At 40.0% G+C, this 18,228-nt stretch overlaps 1 protein-coding gene across 1 annotated transcript; it reads right to left on the bottom strand.

Moving 5' to 3' along the window:
• Positions 1-28: 28 nt before the first annotated feature.
• lig3 (ligase III, DNA, ATP-dependent) lies at positions 29-17,224 on the bottom strand. Its single transcript, XM_072374651.1, has 21 exons — positions 17,123-17,224; positions 15,033-15,618; positions 14,521-14,649; positions 13,519-13,743; positions 13,280-13,431; positions 12,836-13,002; positions 10,770-10,847; positions 10,508-10,676; positions 7,675-7,830; positions 6,655-6,786; positions 6,435-6,514; positions 5,185-5,272; positions 5,027-5,104; positions 4,808-4,931; positions 3,963-4,105; positions 3,796-3,870; positions 3,223-3,369; positions 2,589-2,739; positions 1,889-1,968; positions 1,612-1,695; positions 29-842 (listed from the first exon to the last, which is right to left on the bottom strand). Exons 2-21 carry the CDS (start codon positions 15,583-15,585, stop codon positions 609-611), a joined length of 3,045 nt encoding a protein of 1,014 aa, XP_072230752.1. The 5' UTR covers positions 15,586-15,618; positions 17,123-17,224; the 3' UTR covers positions 29-608.
• Between the last annotated feature and the right edge of the window lie 1,004 nt (positions 17,225-18,228).

Genomic DNA, 18,228 nt, shown 5'->3' with positions numbered 1-18,228 from the left:
GCTGTGACAAATGAACTATGACAGTCGTTAAAAGCACCGCTTTTACTGAAAGTTGTTCTAGTACAAGTTAGTGAAAGCTATATAACTGACAAACCTAACATTTTGATTTAGTCCTAATGGCAGTTCATGATCTTAAATTTAATTTCTGTAAAAAGTCGTTTCAGAAGCGCATTACAAACCCTCGTCTTAGTTTGGCTGCAGATGTATTTTAACATCTGTTCTGGGATTAAAGTGTAAAATGCAATTCATGGTTTACTGTTTTCATGTTTAGTGACTTTAACTACATCTGTACATCTAGAGAAGGAACCTTCTTTCTTCAAATACTGGTCGATTGGAGATCACCGGGATACACAATCCAACAAAGAAAAATATTTCAAAAGTCTAGTATAGTGTAAGAAGTCCAAAGAAACATAAATAAAAACAACCTTGGAGCAGTGTTGTGAACAGTCTGGTGTATTGTTCCCAAACTGGATTGTGTATAATCTGCCCTGCAAGTAAACTCCAATAATGGACTGTTCAGCAAAGAGCTAAAGCCAAGTTACTGTGATGAACAGCGTTTTATGGTCAGGAAAATCATGTGTAAAATGGGTTTTTCTCCTCTCCTCCTATCAACAGGGAGGCACAACGCGCCTCTTGCGGATACATTCCCAGATCCAGCTGGGTGAGACTCTCAGGGCCTGGTTGTTCTCCTCGGGTTCAGCCAGAGTGTGAGTGGCTGAGGCAGCGTCATAATCTGGTACAAGGTCTCCGTCGTATGCCACAAAGTACCTCCTCAGTTTGTCAAAGTCCTGCGTGGAGACGGGCAGGAAAAGCTTCACCCCGCTGAAAATGTCCAGCAGTGTCTAAAGGGAACACAAAGTGTCAACATGGCAGCATTTGTCTCTCTAAACATACTGTGGCTCTGATCCGGCTGCCCAGCAAGCTCCAACTACCTGTGGGATTATACACCAACGGTGCTTTAAACTAAGCGTTAAAACATTTTTATTGCCAATCAGTGAAGTAGTTCAGCAGCATTTCAGCTCCACCAGAGAACAGGAATGCTTACTTTTGGTTTGGTTGGATTTCATTTTTACATCACTGAATGTTCACTTCTGATAACATTTCTGTCTGTATTATTGATATTGTGAAATGTGGCTGATTCACTCAAACGACCCAGTGGCGCAAGACATAAACTCTGAAGTCTTCAAGTTGTTTTAAGCTCTCAGAACATGACGACTGAACAGAAAGACACTGCTGTACTTAACAACTGTGCACTAATGCAGTTTTCCTTGTAACCCGTTGAAACCCGAGTCCTCTTCTAAACATGGGCACAAGTGAACTCGTGTACCATCATCAGGTCATTATGGAGTAAATCAGAAATTGTTAGCATCATTTCAGTTGCTCTGTCATCTACAATACAAACATATTGTGGTTACACTGTTGTCAGACTGCATTTGTTTCCTGCTCTGGACTTGTTTTACCTTCTTCACATCCTCATCAGTTACTGGTAAGTACTTTAGTATAAACAGAACTGATGACCAGAACTGCAAAGCCATATACATTCATTCATACATGCATTGCTGCCCATCAACAGGTCATCTTTAAATGTTGTGGGAGCTGCTATTGACCAACCTTGTCATTCCTTGGCTCCAGCAGCTGAGAGGTCGGTTTTGGTTGAGTTTGTCCATTGCTGTGCATGCTTTCATTCTTTTTAGCCTGGTAGGGAAACGACACCGGTCAGTTCATCAGTATTACAGGCACTCGAAAGATTAATGGAAGTTATGGTTATAACAATAGCCAATGTTAACTAAACAGAAAATGAGCATTAAATTAATCAACCAATGCACGAAATAATCGACCGATTTAAAATGAAAATGTGTTAGCTGCAGCTAAAATGTGCAGCGACTACCTTCTTTGCACTGGGTCCCTCTGAGCCAGGAGTGCGAGGTTCAGATTTCACCACCTTCAGTTTGGATGGCGTGCTGTTGCCTGTAAAGTGATAGAGTCACTCAGTTTAAGTGTTGAAGAAGGAGGAGCTGACTATAGGGAAGATTAAAAGTTGTCTAACCCATTAAAGAGTAAAGAGACTAACCCATACTTATTTAAAATTAATTTTGTATACTTTAATGTTCAAAAATCCCATCACTTGCTCAGACTGTACACTGCAGCAACACCTCCGGTCAACTTTTTCAAGGACGACACTTTGTCTTAGCTTCCTTACTTCACCTGAAAGGCTCATTCTGCTCTGATTGGACAGCTGCTTGATTAACATGACAAACAATAAAGCTGATGGTAACTGAGTGTGTCAAAGAAGTCACTGGGGAGACATAAGGATAATCTTTCACCAACTGAAGCCTCTTAATGGGATGCAACAGCTGCTTATATTTGGCTATGAACTACAGGTTGACAAAGTCAGAGTGATGGCTTGAGTGAATTATTATGCTTCACTGCTGCCTAACATTCTGCCTAAAAGAGAAATAATAATGTGAAACAGGCCGAATCATAACAGAGCATTAAACAACCCGATTTATCACTGACTGATGGCGTAAAACAACACATCCTGGTGCTGCAGTTCTTCTCCGCTTTCTGCTGTTGGCTTGCGTACTTACTAGTCTTTTTAGGTGGAGCACTTCTGCGGGATGAGGCCGATGGGGAGTTTCCGCCGCTGTCTCCCCCTGATGACCCTTTGTCATCGTTGGATGTGGAAGGACCGGCTGTCACTTTAAAGTCGCAGTTCTCCTTCGAGATGCGGTACAGCTCCTAGCGGTGATGAAATAATGACAGGAGCTTCAGCCTACAGATGCAATGTTCTGTGTCACAGAAGATTGAAGACCTGTCAGGCTCAAATAATTTAGCTCAGGCATCTTTTACAGCCTGGACCACTATTTCATCTTGTTTGTCAGAATACAAATTTGCTCCACGTCCTCCTCGCCATTTCAATCTCACAGGTGTTTTGTTAAACAGTGGGTTTAATTATTTCATCCCTTTTATCTGTGTGACATGGCCTCCCATTTCTCATCTATTCTCCATCATATATTAGAATGGAAAGTAATTAGCACCAGCCACTCCCACAGGAGACACCTTATGAGTAGCCTATTTTTAATGAATCTTTAAGGATTGCCTTCTCATTAAAAATTCAATTGTTAAGTGATAGTGCATAATTATTTCCCATGGGGCCCTCTGTTTGCTGCGTTTAAGGAAATGTGTGCTGCAAGCCATATGAATCAGAAAGCCGAGTCCTACTCTGAGCTGGTGCAAGTTGGTGGCGCTCTTCCAGTCCTTGTCATCGCGGATTCTTGTCATGCGGGGAAAGCGGATCGAGATGCCGTCAGCGGTGTGCATTTCTGATTTAGAAAACTCGGCGCCTGTGATCTCCCAGACAGGTGCTTGCTGCAGAAAAGAAAATAGCAGGTGAAACAAATGAAAAGGCAAATATATGAGACCACTTTTTTTCATGAAAGAATAAAAAAATCTAATCATGAAAGTTCCGGTTAAAAGGACGGATTTGTGTGTTTCATTTCTTGGTATTATTTTCAATTGTGGAAGCTACAGAGGGTCATTTTAACTCGGAACCTTTCCATCTCGAGTTCCAGGTATTTCTGTGTAGTCTGTAAACATGTGACCAGTTCTGCAGTGTAGCTCTCCTCATTGTTTCTCAGCTCTCCACAGTTGTTTAATTAATACATTTCAGCAGATGTGCATGATCCGTTTACATCATCATTTAATTCAAAGTGTCTGCGGTATCCACATGTACAACGAGCCTCCACATGAACAGGCCCACAGGGAAATAACATGTGCTGAGTAGTGAAATCTCACCTCAGGATGGCGGATAATGAAATCTGGATAATAGTTCTTGATAATTTTCAACCAGCCAGGGATTTTGCTTGGGTCCTTCACAAAGACACACACACAAACGATTAATGTTTGACTGTATTACATCAGCTCAGCATTCCAGGCAGGCACCTAAGTGGATCCTCTCTGACCTTGCTGATTTTGATCACATCCAGCTCTTTCTGGAGCCTGGCCAGCAAGGCGTCATCATAGCCTCCGGAGCACTTGGTGACTGTGCACCATTTCTTGGAGTCTGGGTCATAACAGCCCATCAGAAAACTGGACATGATGCCCCCTGGTGGGTAGAAGAACAAGTATAGCATTAAGAGGATTATCTCACAGGCTTTGCGTGTGCGCGCCTTTGCTTAATATTTTCATTTAGCCTCACAAAACAATCTTCTTCATCTGAACTTGCAGTGTCTTTTGCCAGCTGTTGTTTTCTGCATCCCACTCTTTTCTGACAGTTTGACATCCGATTTATCATTTCTGCTCTAACCCTGTCTTCAAACTACATGAGATGTTTCATAAGCCCTGCTTTGAGAATTTACCTTTCATTGCATTTGTTATGTTCCCATTATATGCTTCTCAACACCCCCTCTCTGCCCACATGTCTTGTCTGCTTCTTTGATTTGCCCAGTGGCATCTTCTCCTCATGCAATATGTTGTATCTGCATATTTTTGTTTTGTTTTGTGTTCCCAATGTCAGAGTATTGCATTTCCCTATGCTGTCTGAACACAACAGATGCACAGTCTGTTCATATATTTAGATTTGACCTATGCTCCTTTTGTAACCCTCTGATCTTATACTCTATTATTGCAGAAGAGGTCTGTATGATGACTTAAACATGAACATCAATTACCTTGAATATTCGCAGCATTTTTAAATGTGTGAATAACAGTAAAACTTCCAATGGTTTTAAATGCTTGAAGGGGAAACGGTTGTCAGAGTGGGAAAGATGAAGCATCAATAACTGGGAGGATTACCAGCTTTACACACCATTTGAGCCTTTCCCGTAGAAAGCCCCCAGCACCACCAGGTCAGCTGTGTCTGCCATCGCCCCTTCATTCAAATAGTCCTTCTTTACTTTCAGCCAGTGGCGCTTTCCTGGCTCGTAGGTGCTCTGAGAAACAGATGTGAAGCCTGATCATCATCGTTCCACTACACCTATAGTCACAGTTCAGGTTTTTGATTTTACTTGACCAGGAAATCACTGACCTTTAAGTCTTTCAGCACCAGACCTTCAAGCCCCTCTCTGATGACACGAGTTATCATGTCAGCCAGATCCCCTGCCCTCTGAGACAAACACACACATGGAATCACAAGCTACAGATAAGTACATACAGCAGGGAAGAAAAGTCAGACTAAACACTTACGGTGACATGCTTCATCTCTGAGAAGAGGATCCTGTTGGGGACTTCGACCATGTTGTCATGCAGGAACTTTCTACGTTCACACAGAGGCCTGGAACATACAATACCAGTGACTGTTAGCCAATAGATGCGTTTAATCCGGTTGTTAAGCAAATTTTAAACAAATGTTTGAATAATCACTAAATAATCACGCATTTTCCACGAAACATGGCAGTGCAGGGTATGTTACCCATGAATGTAACAAACAGAGACATGGCAGTATATGAGGGAGAAAATGGCAGCGATTTTTAACAGAGTATGTTTTAATTGCTGTGACGTGTCAGTGAGAAAACTGTCTGCAATGTCAGAGCTTCTTCACAGAAGCTCATTCTTTCTGATCATCTCTTTCATGTATCAGCTCTTTTGAAAGAGGCAAAAACCATGACTGCTTGTTTAATATTCACAAAAGGAGATTATATTAGTTTTGACTGCGTTGCTCATGAGGATTCGAAGGGTAGGTAGATACTGAAGACTAGTCCTCTGCCTGTTTACATGACTCTAGGAAACCAGACTGACCAGAACCAGACTACGAAATCTAGCTTCTCCAAACCAGACTGAGACATCAGGTAGTGCAGTTGGGCTTTAAATATCTCCTACTTGTATCTAAACTAACATCTTTTAACAATCTTTAAGCATCTTTTTGTAAAAAAAAAAAAAAGAAAAACAGTAAAGTTTACATGTATATTTATACAGCTGAATCCCCAATAAAGCTGCTCTCGTTCATATATTTTCCGTCTCTTATATCAGACTAAACATGTGAGAAGTTGTGAAAATCAGCCCATTAAGACTAAATGCCTCCTCGCTTAAAAGATTTCTCCTACAGAGAAAGTTAGAAGCGGCAGAATGTTTGAAATCCCTGTGCATGTATGTTGGGATAAGGATTGCGGTCCAATTAAATAGCCTAAATGTAGCTCAACTTTAACCTTAGCATGACTTAACTGTGTATGCAATTGTGCCGAATGTCGAATGCCGAATGTCTCCATCAGACACATTAGTGCTCAAGCTTAAAATCTGAGAATAAACCAGCAAACCCATGTGGAAAACTAACGTTAAAACCAAAAACACACAAAGCAAGAACACTGAAGAGTTCAGTTAAGGAGTGTTATGAGGTTTGGACAAAGAGTCATTAAAGTTTCCTTGCATCATTCACTTCAGGGATGATTCTTTGTTCAGTGGAATACAAAAGGTGTTTCAAGGCAAAGTGTGAACATTACCTTTCCATGAGACTCACACCATTGAAGTAGATGCAGTCGAAAACAAAAAGGCACACTTTGGCATCTTGAAAGGCTGCTTTCTGAGAGGAGAAGGAAGGAGAGAAAAGTCTGAAGTATAATCGCTCACAAAAAGGAAAAAAAAAATATCTTTGTGACAACTTCATGTTGTTTGGGGGAAGAAAAATGTTTAAAAAGGGAAAACTGAGCGTGTTGTTCTCACCTTGTGTACACCCAAGGTCCCAAAGGGCAGAGGTTTACTGGTCTTTGTGTCAATAAGGAGAACTTCAGCATCCAATATCATACTGTGGCCGCCAGGAAAAGCTTGAGGGATGTATTCTTTGAAATGGGCCACCTGAAACATCAACACACACACACACACACCACATTGTACAGAAAACAAATATCAGGACAGGTTTTCCTATTAGGTCTGACATAGTAACAAAACAATTTCTTTAATTAACAAGTCGCATCGTGCTCAACCTGATGTCGATAAAAAAATACCTAAAAAGAGAAGCTAAAAACACACATTTGATCTTTGACATTTGGCTTGTAGCTACTGCTCTCTTTCATCATGAGGATGATCTGAACAGCTCTACAGTTTTGTTAGTCATCACAAGAAAAAAAAACATCAGAAAACTTGTAATTAGACCTCATTCCTCACCCCCACACTATGTAAACCTACCATTAACATATGCTCCCTAATTACAGCGGCTAAGAGCATAATTAACCATTTGGCTGATGGGATGCACTGGCAAGAAAACGACACATGGCAAAATGTCAGAAGTTCACAGGTTAGAGAGCTAAAAGTGGTCCACAGACGCTATAAAGAACCAGGTTCAGTAACACCGTCTCTAAACAGAAACTGAGGAAAGAAAAGCTCTGGTAAGAGAGACAAAGCTCGTTTTTCTTTGCTCATTTCTTCATTTCCAGAGCTGCTTTTGTCCACACACAACAGCTACATCTTGTGGATAGAGGGCTAATGAAAATGATGTGGAGCTGGTTACCCTGCAGATTCTACTATCTCGGCATCATGCTGAGAAGGCAAATGATGGGAAAATCACTGCAGGAAATTTCATGCTGTAAAAATACCTTTTAAGCTGCTAATCCTACAGGGACCAACCTGAAGACATTCCATTTTTATGTACATTGTATCATTGATCACACTCATCAGTAAACAGCCTCATGGGCTGTGAGCCTGAGTGTTTGCATTAGTGCTGTCTGTGCTTAAGATAAGACTGACTTTGTGTGGCAGCACTGGTTTGAGACTGCGGCTGAAGTAGCTGAAGGTGTCTCCGTTCTTGTGGACCTGCACACGTTCCCCATCATACTTGATCTCCGAGTACATCCCATTGGGGCATTTCTTCATGGCGTACTCTATGGATTTACATGCCTCTGCCTGAAATCACACAGAAAAATAGTCATTCATTAAGCTCTCTGGAAAGAACTAATGCTTATGTAAGTCAACTTTTTCTCTGTTTTTTTTTTTTTTTTCAATTTTTGTCAACCTCCACATACATCACATTCACTTCAATCTGAATCTTATGTTAGTAGCTTTCTGCCATCAATCTTATCACAATTCATCAGAGTTCCTTCAGATTAGCGAATTACTGACCCATGAGTTGTGCCTAAGATTTGTTTCACCAAATACAGAGTCCAAGTACCAGGAATTAGACTATAGATAAGGACCAAAACTATAAAAACAATGCCAACTCTATGCATTTAGTGTTGTTTTCTCCAATAAACAGAACCCTACTGATATGACTTGTATAACGCTGGAAATGTACATCAAGATGACATCGAGGTGGGAAGGAGACAGTGGAACAGAAGTGGAAGACTCATTAGATGGTTTAATTCAAGACCAAATTGTTCATTTGTGATGTTATTGTTGTTGAGTTTGGTTTGAACTTTAGTCATTGTGGTTTTTAATGACTGAAAGGAAGACAAAAGTGTTATTTTTTAACTAATAACGACCGCTGGGCCATTTTACATGAATTTTTAACTCATTACTGCACATAAAGTAATGGTGGTTAGTTAGTTAGAAATGTGAAGAAACCTAAATATTGTTATTATTGTTATCAATGTATTTCACTATTATAGGATCATCAGAGCATATTAAGGCCTATAAGTCTTATGAGTTGGGGTTCCTTTTTCGAAAAGTTTAACAAAAATAATCTTGGATAGGTTTTGCATCATAAACACTTCCCTGGTGTGTCAACAGTGTTGATTCAAATGTAATCAATAACTTTAAATATTGTATCCATATGCGATTTAAAAACATTGCTTTGCTTTTAAAATCAATGACTCTTAGAGGAGACAACATATTAATCTGCTGCTCTGCCTGTCCAAACGTTAAAATGAACACTAACAAAAGGGTGAGTTAGTACTTAATCGCCTGCAAGATAATGTTAAAATCAACAGCTGGAAAGGAATAACAAGGGACAATGAGTACAGAGTACTGCTCAAAGTAAGCCAAGCTTAATGAAAGTGTTTGATACCAAGTTGAAAAGGATCTCACTGAGATTTTCCTTAAAAAAAATAACATCATATAGTTTAAAAAAAAACTATATATTCAGCCTCACCTCCTGCAGCTTTCAGACACCTTTGGGGCACTTAGACAGACTGTGGCTAATTGTACTACAAAAGCAAGCACACACCTCCTGCTGGTACACTGCACTTTGCAGCCTCTCATGTTCGCAGTAAACATTTTGACTGAGATGAAAATTCAACACAAGCGCAGCCTTTTCTGAAGGAAAACACTGTTCCAAGAGCAGAGAGAGCTGAAGACTGTGTGGAGGTAATTATCTCCCAACATTCACACTCCTCTGGCCACTACAGTTCCATCTCTTCCCATCCGCACCGTCCAACCCAGATGATCAAAAGTCAGACCACAGATATTGAGCATATCAGGAGGAAATAAATCAAAGCAAGCAGTTCCACAATATCTGTGGCCATCATTAAAATAAATGGTCAGGTGTGATCAGAATATTTTGCAAACATCACATCAGCGCGCTGCTCTGCACAAATAACAATGAAAGGGGCGCCATCTTTTTCATAATGCTGTCAGCCATTTACAACAATCCGAGCCTGTCATTTCTAAAAATAAATTAAAAAAACCTGTGTTATTAGGCTCCGACTGCTAAGGATTTCCCTTTTTCCTCCAATTGCTAAGAATTTTGTGTTAGTAGATATTTTTCACCCAAACCCAAGGAAAGATAGACCCCTGGAGGAAAGGTCCTGTCATTTTATTCCACTGGTTAGGCAATCTCTCCCTCCCTCCTTTATCACTGAACATGGATAAAGATGAGCTTGCTTCGTTTAATCTAAGCATAAGATGATCTCAATGGGATAAAAAATGTTCAAGAGTAATTTCCACAAAAGGAACACCTGACCTTCAGAACCGAGTCAAATCATTTCTTTGATCTATTGCTCGATTATCTTATCTTGAACATGTAAGTGCTAAAGTCTGCTTGAGGCCTTCAGGAAAGCTGTAATAAAGAGGTCGAACAGCACCCTTAGTATGAGGACAAAGACATTAATTTGCCTCTACATGTCAGATCATCAGATTTTATTCATTTGTTTTAATTAACTTTTTTTCTTTTTCGAAACTTGATGCAATATTTACTGCCTTGAAGTAGAAGTCTATTTCTTATTCAGTTTGTCTTCATGGATAACCTACAAAACTTACCCTGAAGCAAATAAAAAACCCAAGAAAAACATCATTATGGTGCTGCCTTTCTTGTGGATACCAAACGTAATTTGTATTAGGGGTAAAATGAGGTCATCATGTTCATCTATTCTATTTTGTGTGTGTTTGTGTATTTCGTGTGGAAAAGGTCAGAAATGTCAGATGTGCAATAACTATGAGAAAAACACGTGTCATAAGCATAGGAGCAGTAATCACCAAACCCGATGCACAGAAAAGCTTCACGTACCTGATTAAATCAAACTGGGTCACAATGGGTTTAAACGTACCAGTCATTACGTCAAAGAAGTTCTATGTTGCATTCACATACAGAGATTAATGGGAGGAGCCATCAGAAATGCATTTGTCACATGTCAGGATCAGTACTCACCAACATGGGCTGGACAGGGGTCATGAGGGAAGCCTCCACAGTGAGGAGCTTCCTGGGTCCCGAACCATTGGATGCCTCCTGCTGATTTCTCAATACCCTCTCAATGACATCTCCCAGATTACGCGAGGCCTTGAAGGCATCGTAAGCGTTTGGATCCACTGCATCCAAACTGTATAAAGAGGCAAAAATAAAATGTTAGTATCAAAAAAAAAAAAACTGGTGCATTCATGAAACGTAGTGACATGAAGACAAACACACTTACACATGTTTGGCACCTGCGTTCATCTTTAAATCGTGTTTAATTAGTCTGATGATGCATTTCAGGTCATTACTGGTGCATCTGTGAATAGGAGAGAAGGCAGAATATTATTGGGGAGAGCTGTGAGGCAAATGCTCAAGTCCCAAAGCATTTTAGGAGTTTAGGAGCAAACAATTTTATTCTTATTGCACTTATTTTTTTTAGACAAACAGCAGAAAGTTCCCCCTACAGTTGTTAGGGCATGTTGGACCAGGCCAATAAAAACCCTCAAAAAGACTTTCTTGTGCCTCTCAGTGTTTACAGCTTCCAGAATGCAGTTTATGACATCAAATCAAATCCAACTTTATTTATAAAGCACTTTTTATACATTAAACGTAGCACTAAGTACTTTACATGTTTAAAAGCAGCCCCCAGCACATACACACAGACAGACACATGCACACACACAAATAAAATAAACTTGTGGCTGAATACAGAGGAGCCAGGTCAGGAAACACCATCACAGGAGGCCATCTGCACTGGGTGCTGCTCATGACCCACGACCAGGACGCCTCCACCATGGCGCACACCAAGCTATGGGCCAGCGAGGGGCCCACAGCAGTGAAGCACTGCCGCAGACCCCCCACACGGCCACATCCCAGCCAGAGCCGATCGCAGCCCCCAGCGCAGACGGCCCCCACAGAGGAAACACTGAGGATATGGAATAAAAGTTTAATACTACAGTAAGTTGGACACTGGCCTGTAGTTATTAAGAACATTAGGATCCAAATAGTTCTTATTCAGAAGGGGTCTCACTACTGCCGTTTTAAGGGCAGCAGGGAAAGTACCCGTCTGAAGGGAACAATTCACAATTTTCAAGAGCTCATCTTCAAAGAATCCATAAAACGCTTTAAAAAGTGATGTGGGAATTGGGTCTAAAAGGCAGTTTGTTGGTTTTACTTGGGAGAAAACTCTACCAAGCATCTGTGTTTCCTCATATAAAAACAAGCTTTCCAATGTATTAAAAACTGTATTTTGATAAGATAAAATAGAGGAGCTTATAAAATCAATTTTACCCCCGAAGTGGTCTGCAAAGTCTTCACAGAGGGAGTCTGAAGGAGAGTTTTGATATGTGTTTGATTGATTAAAAGATCAATAGCATTAAAAAGGATTTTTGGGTTATTTTTATGATCAGTGATTAGGTTTGTAAAATAGGTACCGTATTTTGCGCACTATAATCTCACACTCACTGGGACATGGGCAAAAGCATTAATTATGACACGATTCAATCGCTCAGTACGAAATCGATACAGTCTTCGCCCCATTCAGAGTGAATGGCTGGGATCCACCTAACCTTGGATTCACACCGAACGCAAAGCGAGCGATGGAAGTGGCCAGTTGCCATTCATTTCCAATGTACGAGAGCGAAGAGGCGCGGCAAAAGTGAACGTGGCGGTGAGCTGCGCGAAGGGAGAGCGGTGAGTGATGCGCAGGGGGATTAATGCCCTGATGAATGCTCGGCGCTCCCCTCGGTAAATTCAAAATGGCGGCATCCGTGACAGATTTTGGAATCCACTGCACAATTACTTGCAATTCCTTTTCGTTTTTTTCATCTCCTCATTTCTGCACGGGGCTGTGCGCTTAGGCAGTACAGTCTTTGTGGTTAGTGGAGCTACGAGATCAGGTGTTGATTCGAGTTTGTTGATAAAAAGTTCAACTGTAAAATCACAGGATGCAGGTAAAGTAGCTGGGGGATGCTTACCCCAAAATATCAATAAAATTTGCAGCTACTTCAGAGGTAATATAGCGTTTCCTGACAGTTCGTACCGAGGTCTGGTTTTTTCTGCCTCGAAGAGTAGAAAGTCAAATAAAGACACCTTAATAATGTATGTATATGTGTGTGTTGGACGAGCTCGAGGCAGTAGCAAAAACTGCATAAATATCGATAAAAAAGTAAAATAAGAAAAACAGGAGGAAACACATCACTGATTACATCTCTGTGACTTTTGCAAAGTTATTTGTATGATTTACTGTATGAGCTCTGTTCTACAAAGTGTGACCAGTATGAAAATGAGCATGCACTGTATTACTTTCTGGCAACATCCTCCAGCTCGCTCTGCTGCTCGTCCTCCTTTGTCAGCTGAGCGAGGCGGGTCAAGGATGCGTCCACTTCTTGGATGGTAAGGAGGCTTTTGGCAGCAGGCGGAAAAGATTTACTCTCATCGAAGAACATCCTCACAGTCTCAGAAACGTCGCCCTTCAAAGAAAAGGAAGAAACACATAAAGCGAATGAAATAGAATAAATTCTCACCGGTGTTTTATCCTTTTTTCTTTACAGGTTTCATTTTGACAAAATTAACCTCGATAATTGTCAGGAGATGTATAATATATATATATCTGGTTGGGCTACACAATTTTAAATACAGTTCTCTCAAGGTGTTCCAAAAGTATCATAATAAGAGTATTGGGGAGGTATCACAGCAAAGTTTGAACAACAACAACATTTAATGTATGACAGTTGCCAGACAACAGACCTGCTCCAGATCGCGCACCATGGCGTCCTGGTCGCATCTGAATATGCGGCTGAAGAGTTTAACAATCTGCTTGTCGTTGAGGTTATAGACACTTTTGACGACGCCTGGCAGGAGCAACTTCACTGTCAGGTACAGATCTCCATGGAATTTATCTAAGGATAGAAGGGAGAAACTTCATGCTGAAACCTGCCAATCCAAAGAGCCAAAAAACAAAAAGAAAAATGAAAAGACTCACTGACCTCCACCTGTGCCCTTCTTCAGGAACTTCTGAATAATCTGTGTCTTGGTGTTGTAGCTGTTGTTTTCAGCCACCACTGCACAGAGCTTGCGAAACTCTCTAAGGAGGCAGTCCTTGTGCTGAGGGTCACAAAGCTGAGAGGACAGGTTGCTGCCTCGGTTGGCTGGGGCAGGAGACGAGGACGGTCCAGGGCTGCTGGAGCTGCTGGAGCTGCCGGCCTTTGTAGCTAACAAGACAGTGAAGTGGAGCAGTACATGACACTATCGCCTCTTAATCTCTTTCAAAGGCTTTGTTTGGTTGTTGTACATCATCTCTGTAGCAGTTTCCAACATGCATTGCTGTCCTGAAAATTTCAACACATTTTCCAGAGGGACTGCATGCCGGAGCAGAAACATCCTGCCTCCTGTGTTTTCTCCACAGATGCCAGTCTGCAGTATTCCCAGTTATGAGATTGCATCTCTTGTGGAGGTTTTCCTGCACAATCCTATCCAGGTTATGAGCAGACTCTCCCAACATTTTTCTCATTCTAACCACTACAGCTATGTGCCCTGTATTGGGTGTGGTAGCACCAGAACTTTGAATGACATGAGCGGTATTAAGTGTTATTATTTTCTTTGTTCAACTTGTGTTTTCACCCTGGTTTATGCCGAAATACTTTCTTTTGTTGCCTCTACTCAGCCACGGTGAACAACTAAAGGGGAACAGCACTAACAAGGACATGTTTTCATGCCAAAACAGCACATTTGGCATAATCAAACATACTTGTCTGCCTCTTGTGAGAATTTCAGAAACATTTTTTAGTCAGAGATGACGCAAATAATTCAGAGGTGTGCCAGCTTTTTGATGTGAGAAGTTCCAATAAGTTACCTTGAAATTAAATGATTACTTTACTAACTGTTTTAAGTTAACTTAAGACATCTGTTGCAGACATCTGGACAGTTTTTAGCAGTGGTGGTTTTTAGCGTTGTAGCTTCATTGAGGGCTACCAGATGTTACATCTTACCAGTGAAGCCTGAAAACTTGCGCGGAGCGTTGACGGATGGGTCTGCAGGAGGGACCATCAGCTGACCAGTGGTGTTCGATTTGCCTTGCACTTTCTTCTTTGGACTTGCATTAACTTTAGCCATCAGGTCTATAAAACAAGTTTTAGAACAAGCAATAAAACACTTGATGAATGTGGCTCAGATTACATATAGATTAGGCAACAGTACAAAGATGAATGACTTCTGTATAGACCCATCTGTCAAATAAACACACCTACATACACAAATACAATATACTGCATGTTCCTACAAAGCACACATATTGTAGAAACATAGTCTTTTTTAATTCTCATTCAAAATTAGGGAACATCCCTTTTTCTCCTCCCCAGCAAAGAATGGTTGTTTTAAAGAAAATATTTTTCTAAGTTAACTTGAATGACAACTTTTTTCAACTTTAATCTGACGTCAAACTTATACAATGTTCATATTCAATATTAAACCTACTGGTTCGACGGATATGTGTATGCTGTACCTGAAACATGTTTGTTAATGAGCTCTTTGTCCTCATCCTGCAGCTCCTCCCAGCCCTCCAGATCTGTGATGTCCTCGATCTTCTTTGTGGTGGCTCTTGCCCTCTCAAGCTTCTCAAATATACATTTCACATGGTACCACTCTTTCATCTCTCCTGCAGACTCACTGAAAGGGTTTGGGACTATCTTCCCTATGCGCACTATACCCTTCTGGATTTTGTCCTTACATTTCTTACACCCAGCGGTGCCACGCTTGGCATATTCCACGACAAACCTCTGTTCTGACATATCTGGCTGGTTAGAGAAACACCGGTGCAGGAAAAGCCAGGTAGGATAGGTTTGGAGAAGACTGTACTTATGAAACACTGATGAGAAATGACAGATTTCCCCTGAAAATTTGAATGCATAAACAGGTGAGGGTAGCTGTTCAGAGCAGGAAGACCCAAAGAAAGCTCTGCACACCTGTGACAATTGCTGACATCTGAAAAGTCTTCCAAAAGGTTGTCGAACTACAAAGAGAGTCTTTTGAGGTATTAAAAGAAGAGGTTTCTGCATGTAGTTGTAGTTGTGTTCTGGCAGAGTTAGAACCTGAAACAGGAAAGAAGATTTGGTTAGAGAGGAAATATTTTTGCATTTGTGACTTGTCACTTTGATGCAACCAAACCCTTGAATTAGGGTTCTCCCTCGTCTTTCCTCCTGCACTCAGCTTGCCTCATTACATGACTTGCTGCATTCATGTCCTCGAACTGCAAAATTTCCGCATTGATTTCACTATGAACTTTCTATAGCAGTTCAGCTGCAAAACAGCTCCAAAAGGCACATTAACAGTTCAAAAAGGTCCATAAAGGACCGCACATACATTTTCAGACTAGACAAAGTGCAATACAATACTCATTTTACATGCACACTATCAACGTGTTAAAGCATGACAACAATCCAATGGAGACAATAAGGCATTGGATCATTCAGGATCTTAAAACAGGGCAGATATGGTAATTCATACAAATAACTATGTAAAAGCATAGCTGGCTGTCACCATCTTGGTCCTTTTGGAGGAAGACTTGTCCATGTTTGCAAAGGAAGGTGGAACTGAAGAGTGATAAAGGTTTATAAAAGCTTTATCACTATCAAAGTTTTCTTATGTGTTATACAAGTTATTGCTGCTGTAATTATTTAAGCTGCAAGTTATCAGTTCTAAATAACTGATAGAACTGCGTTAGACTAACAAATATCTCCATCAGTTTTCCCACACCGTTTTCCAAAGTTCATAGAACATCATACATTCAGCTAAAACTTCAAAGAGTGAACAGTCATACAGGAAGCTAAATGATGGGATAAAGCAGCCTGTAACATGTGAACCCAGAGAGATTTTCTCATTCAAACCGGATGCAATTCACCACAGCATTCAGTCCAATCCAGTTTTTATATCAATACATTTCATTTGATTCGGTAACATTAACACCTCCACTCGTAAGCAGAAATGTAATTATAAATTAAAATGTCAGAAATCAAAAGAAAAAAAACTAATTTCTGCCAATGTGCTCTTTCTAAACAAAGACGATTAAACATCTGAACACATGACACAAATACATGCCAATTTGCATTAAACTTAAAGAGTGTTACACAAAGCAACATGAATAGTATAGATATTACTGGCCTTCTAATTTTGATGGTCTTCTGAAGTTTAGTCAGGTGGAGGATCATAAATTCACAGAAGCAAACATGCACCTTAGATCTTACATCATAGGATTGTTGACAGACTGAGCGTGACGTTATGCACAAATAATTTACACATTTGAACTCTTACAATAATTTGATTCTATAAAAAAATCCTAACGGGGTGTAGTAACTCAGTGCCGCCAATATATTATACAAAAATGAATTATTTAAAACTAAAACGTTCGCTCCAAGGTAAGTGTAAGTTTGACGAGACAAAGGGAACTGATAGGCTAAGGTTTGTTTAATGTTAGCATTAGCCAACATCACTCTGCTCAACAGTTACAACCAACGTGGCAACTAAATCAAAAGCACACCCCTATCATGACTTATTTGAAATTTCGCCAACATTTCTACACACTTGCATCAACTGTACCTTGTAGAAGCTGCGCAAAATGTGATAGTATAGTTTAAATTGCTGTACACCCTCTCATGGTTTATTAGCAAACTACTCCTCCACCGTCAAGCACAAATTAGTACTACCATTTGTTTGCAATCATTTCCGGTTTGGATCTCCAAAATAATATATATATATAGATAATTCTGATAATTGTCATCATCAATGATAATTTATCATTATTATTTTCTTTCATTTCTGATAATTATTACTATCAGATGTGATGTTATTAAAGGTATGTGTCTCTTTTATAGTACAATGTGCAGAGGTGACATTTTAGTCTTATTTTAATGGATAAAAAGTTAATTTCCGGTAAGTTTGTATTTAACGCTCACTAACTTGATGCAACTTGGAGAAGCCAAGGAGGCTAAAGACGCATGGACTGCAGGCTGAAATGCACAATACTCTCTTGTTTTACACAGAAGAACTTTAAATGTGTTTCAGGGTGGAGATACTGCCATCTGCTGAATTGGAGCGTTTAAACCCTCCCCACCTATTAGGAATGAGAAGCCGCGGAAATTACAATCAAATTGGCAATTATTAGATTTTGTTTTGACTAAATCTTTAAAAAAACGAGAAAATAAAAGTAAAGTAAAGTAAAGCAAAGTAAAGTAAAAAAAAATAACAAATGTATTGGCATGTTTTTATGAGTAACCCCAGCCTGTATCTTAGTGATTAGTGACGTATAATGATGTTGATGCATGTTTTTTGTGTGTGCATGTGTGTGTGTGATTTGTGGTTTTTTTTCGTACTAATATTGTCGTAAATTAATTTGATGAACTATAAATACAAGCTATGCTAAATTAAATTATTATATTTTTAATTGTTGTGAGATGTTCAAAAACATTACCAAAACAGTGGCTTTTTTATTCAGTGGAATCTTTTCTTTTTTTTTATTCAAAAGTATTCCAAAAGTATTAATTTACACCGCATTCCTTAGAAGGACATACAATCCGGTGTTTTTTTTTTACTATTGTAATTAGTCTTAATTACCTCGTAGATCTTTGGAGCGCTAAAAAATATTATGTTGAGTGAGAAAGCTAAAACTAAAACAGGTACAGACCTACGGAGTACAAGTTAGCGCC

This window comes from Leuresthes tenuis, unplaced genomic scaffold (genome assembly GCF_036924035.1).
Source record: "Leuresthes tenuis unplaced genomic scaffold, fLeuTen1.0.hap1 SCAF_21, whole genome shotgun sequence".
Classification (NCBI taxonomy): Eukaryota; Metazoa; Chordata; class Actinopteri; order Atheriniformes; family Atherinopsidae; genus Leuresthes; species Leuresthes tenuis.
The sequence above is the reverse complement of the archived record's forward strand: the minus strand, read 5'-3'. Positions and strand labels throughout refer to the sequence as shown.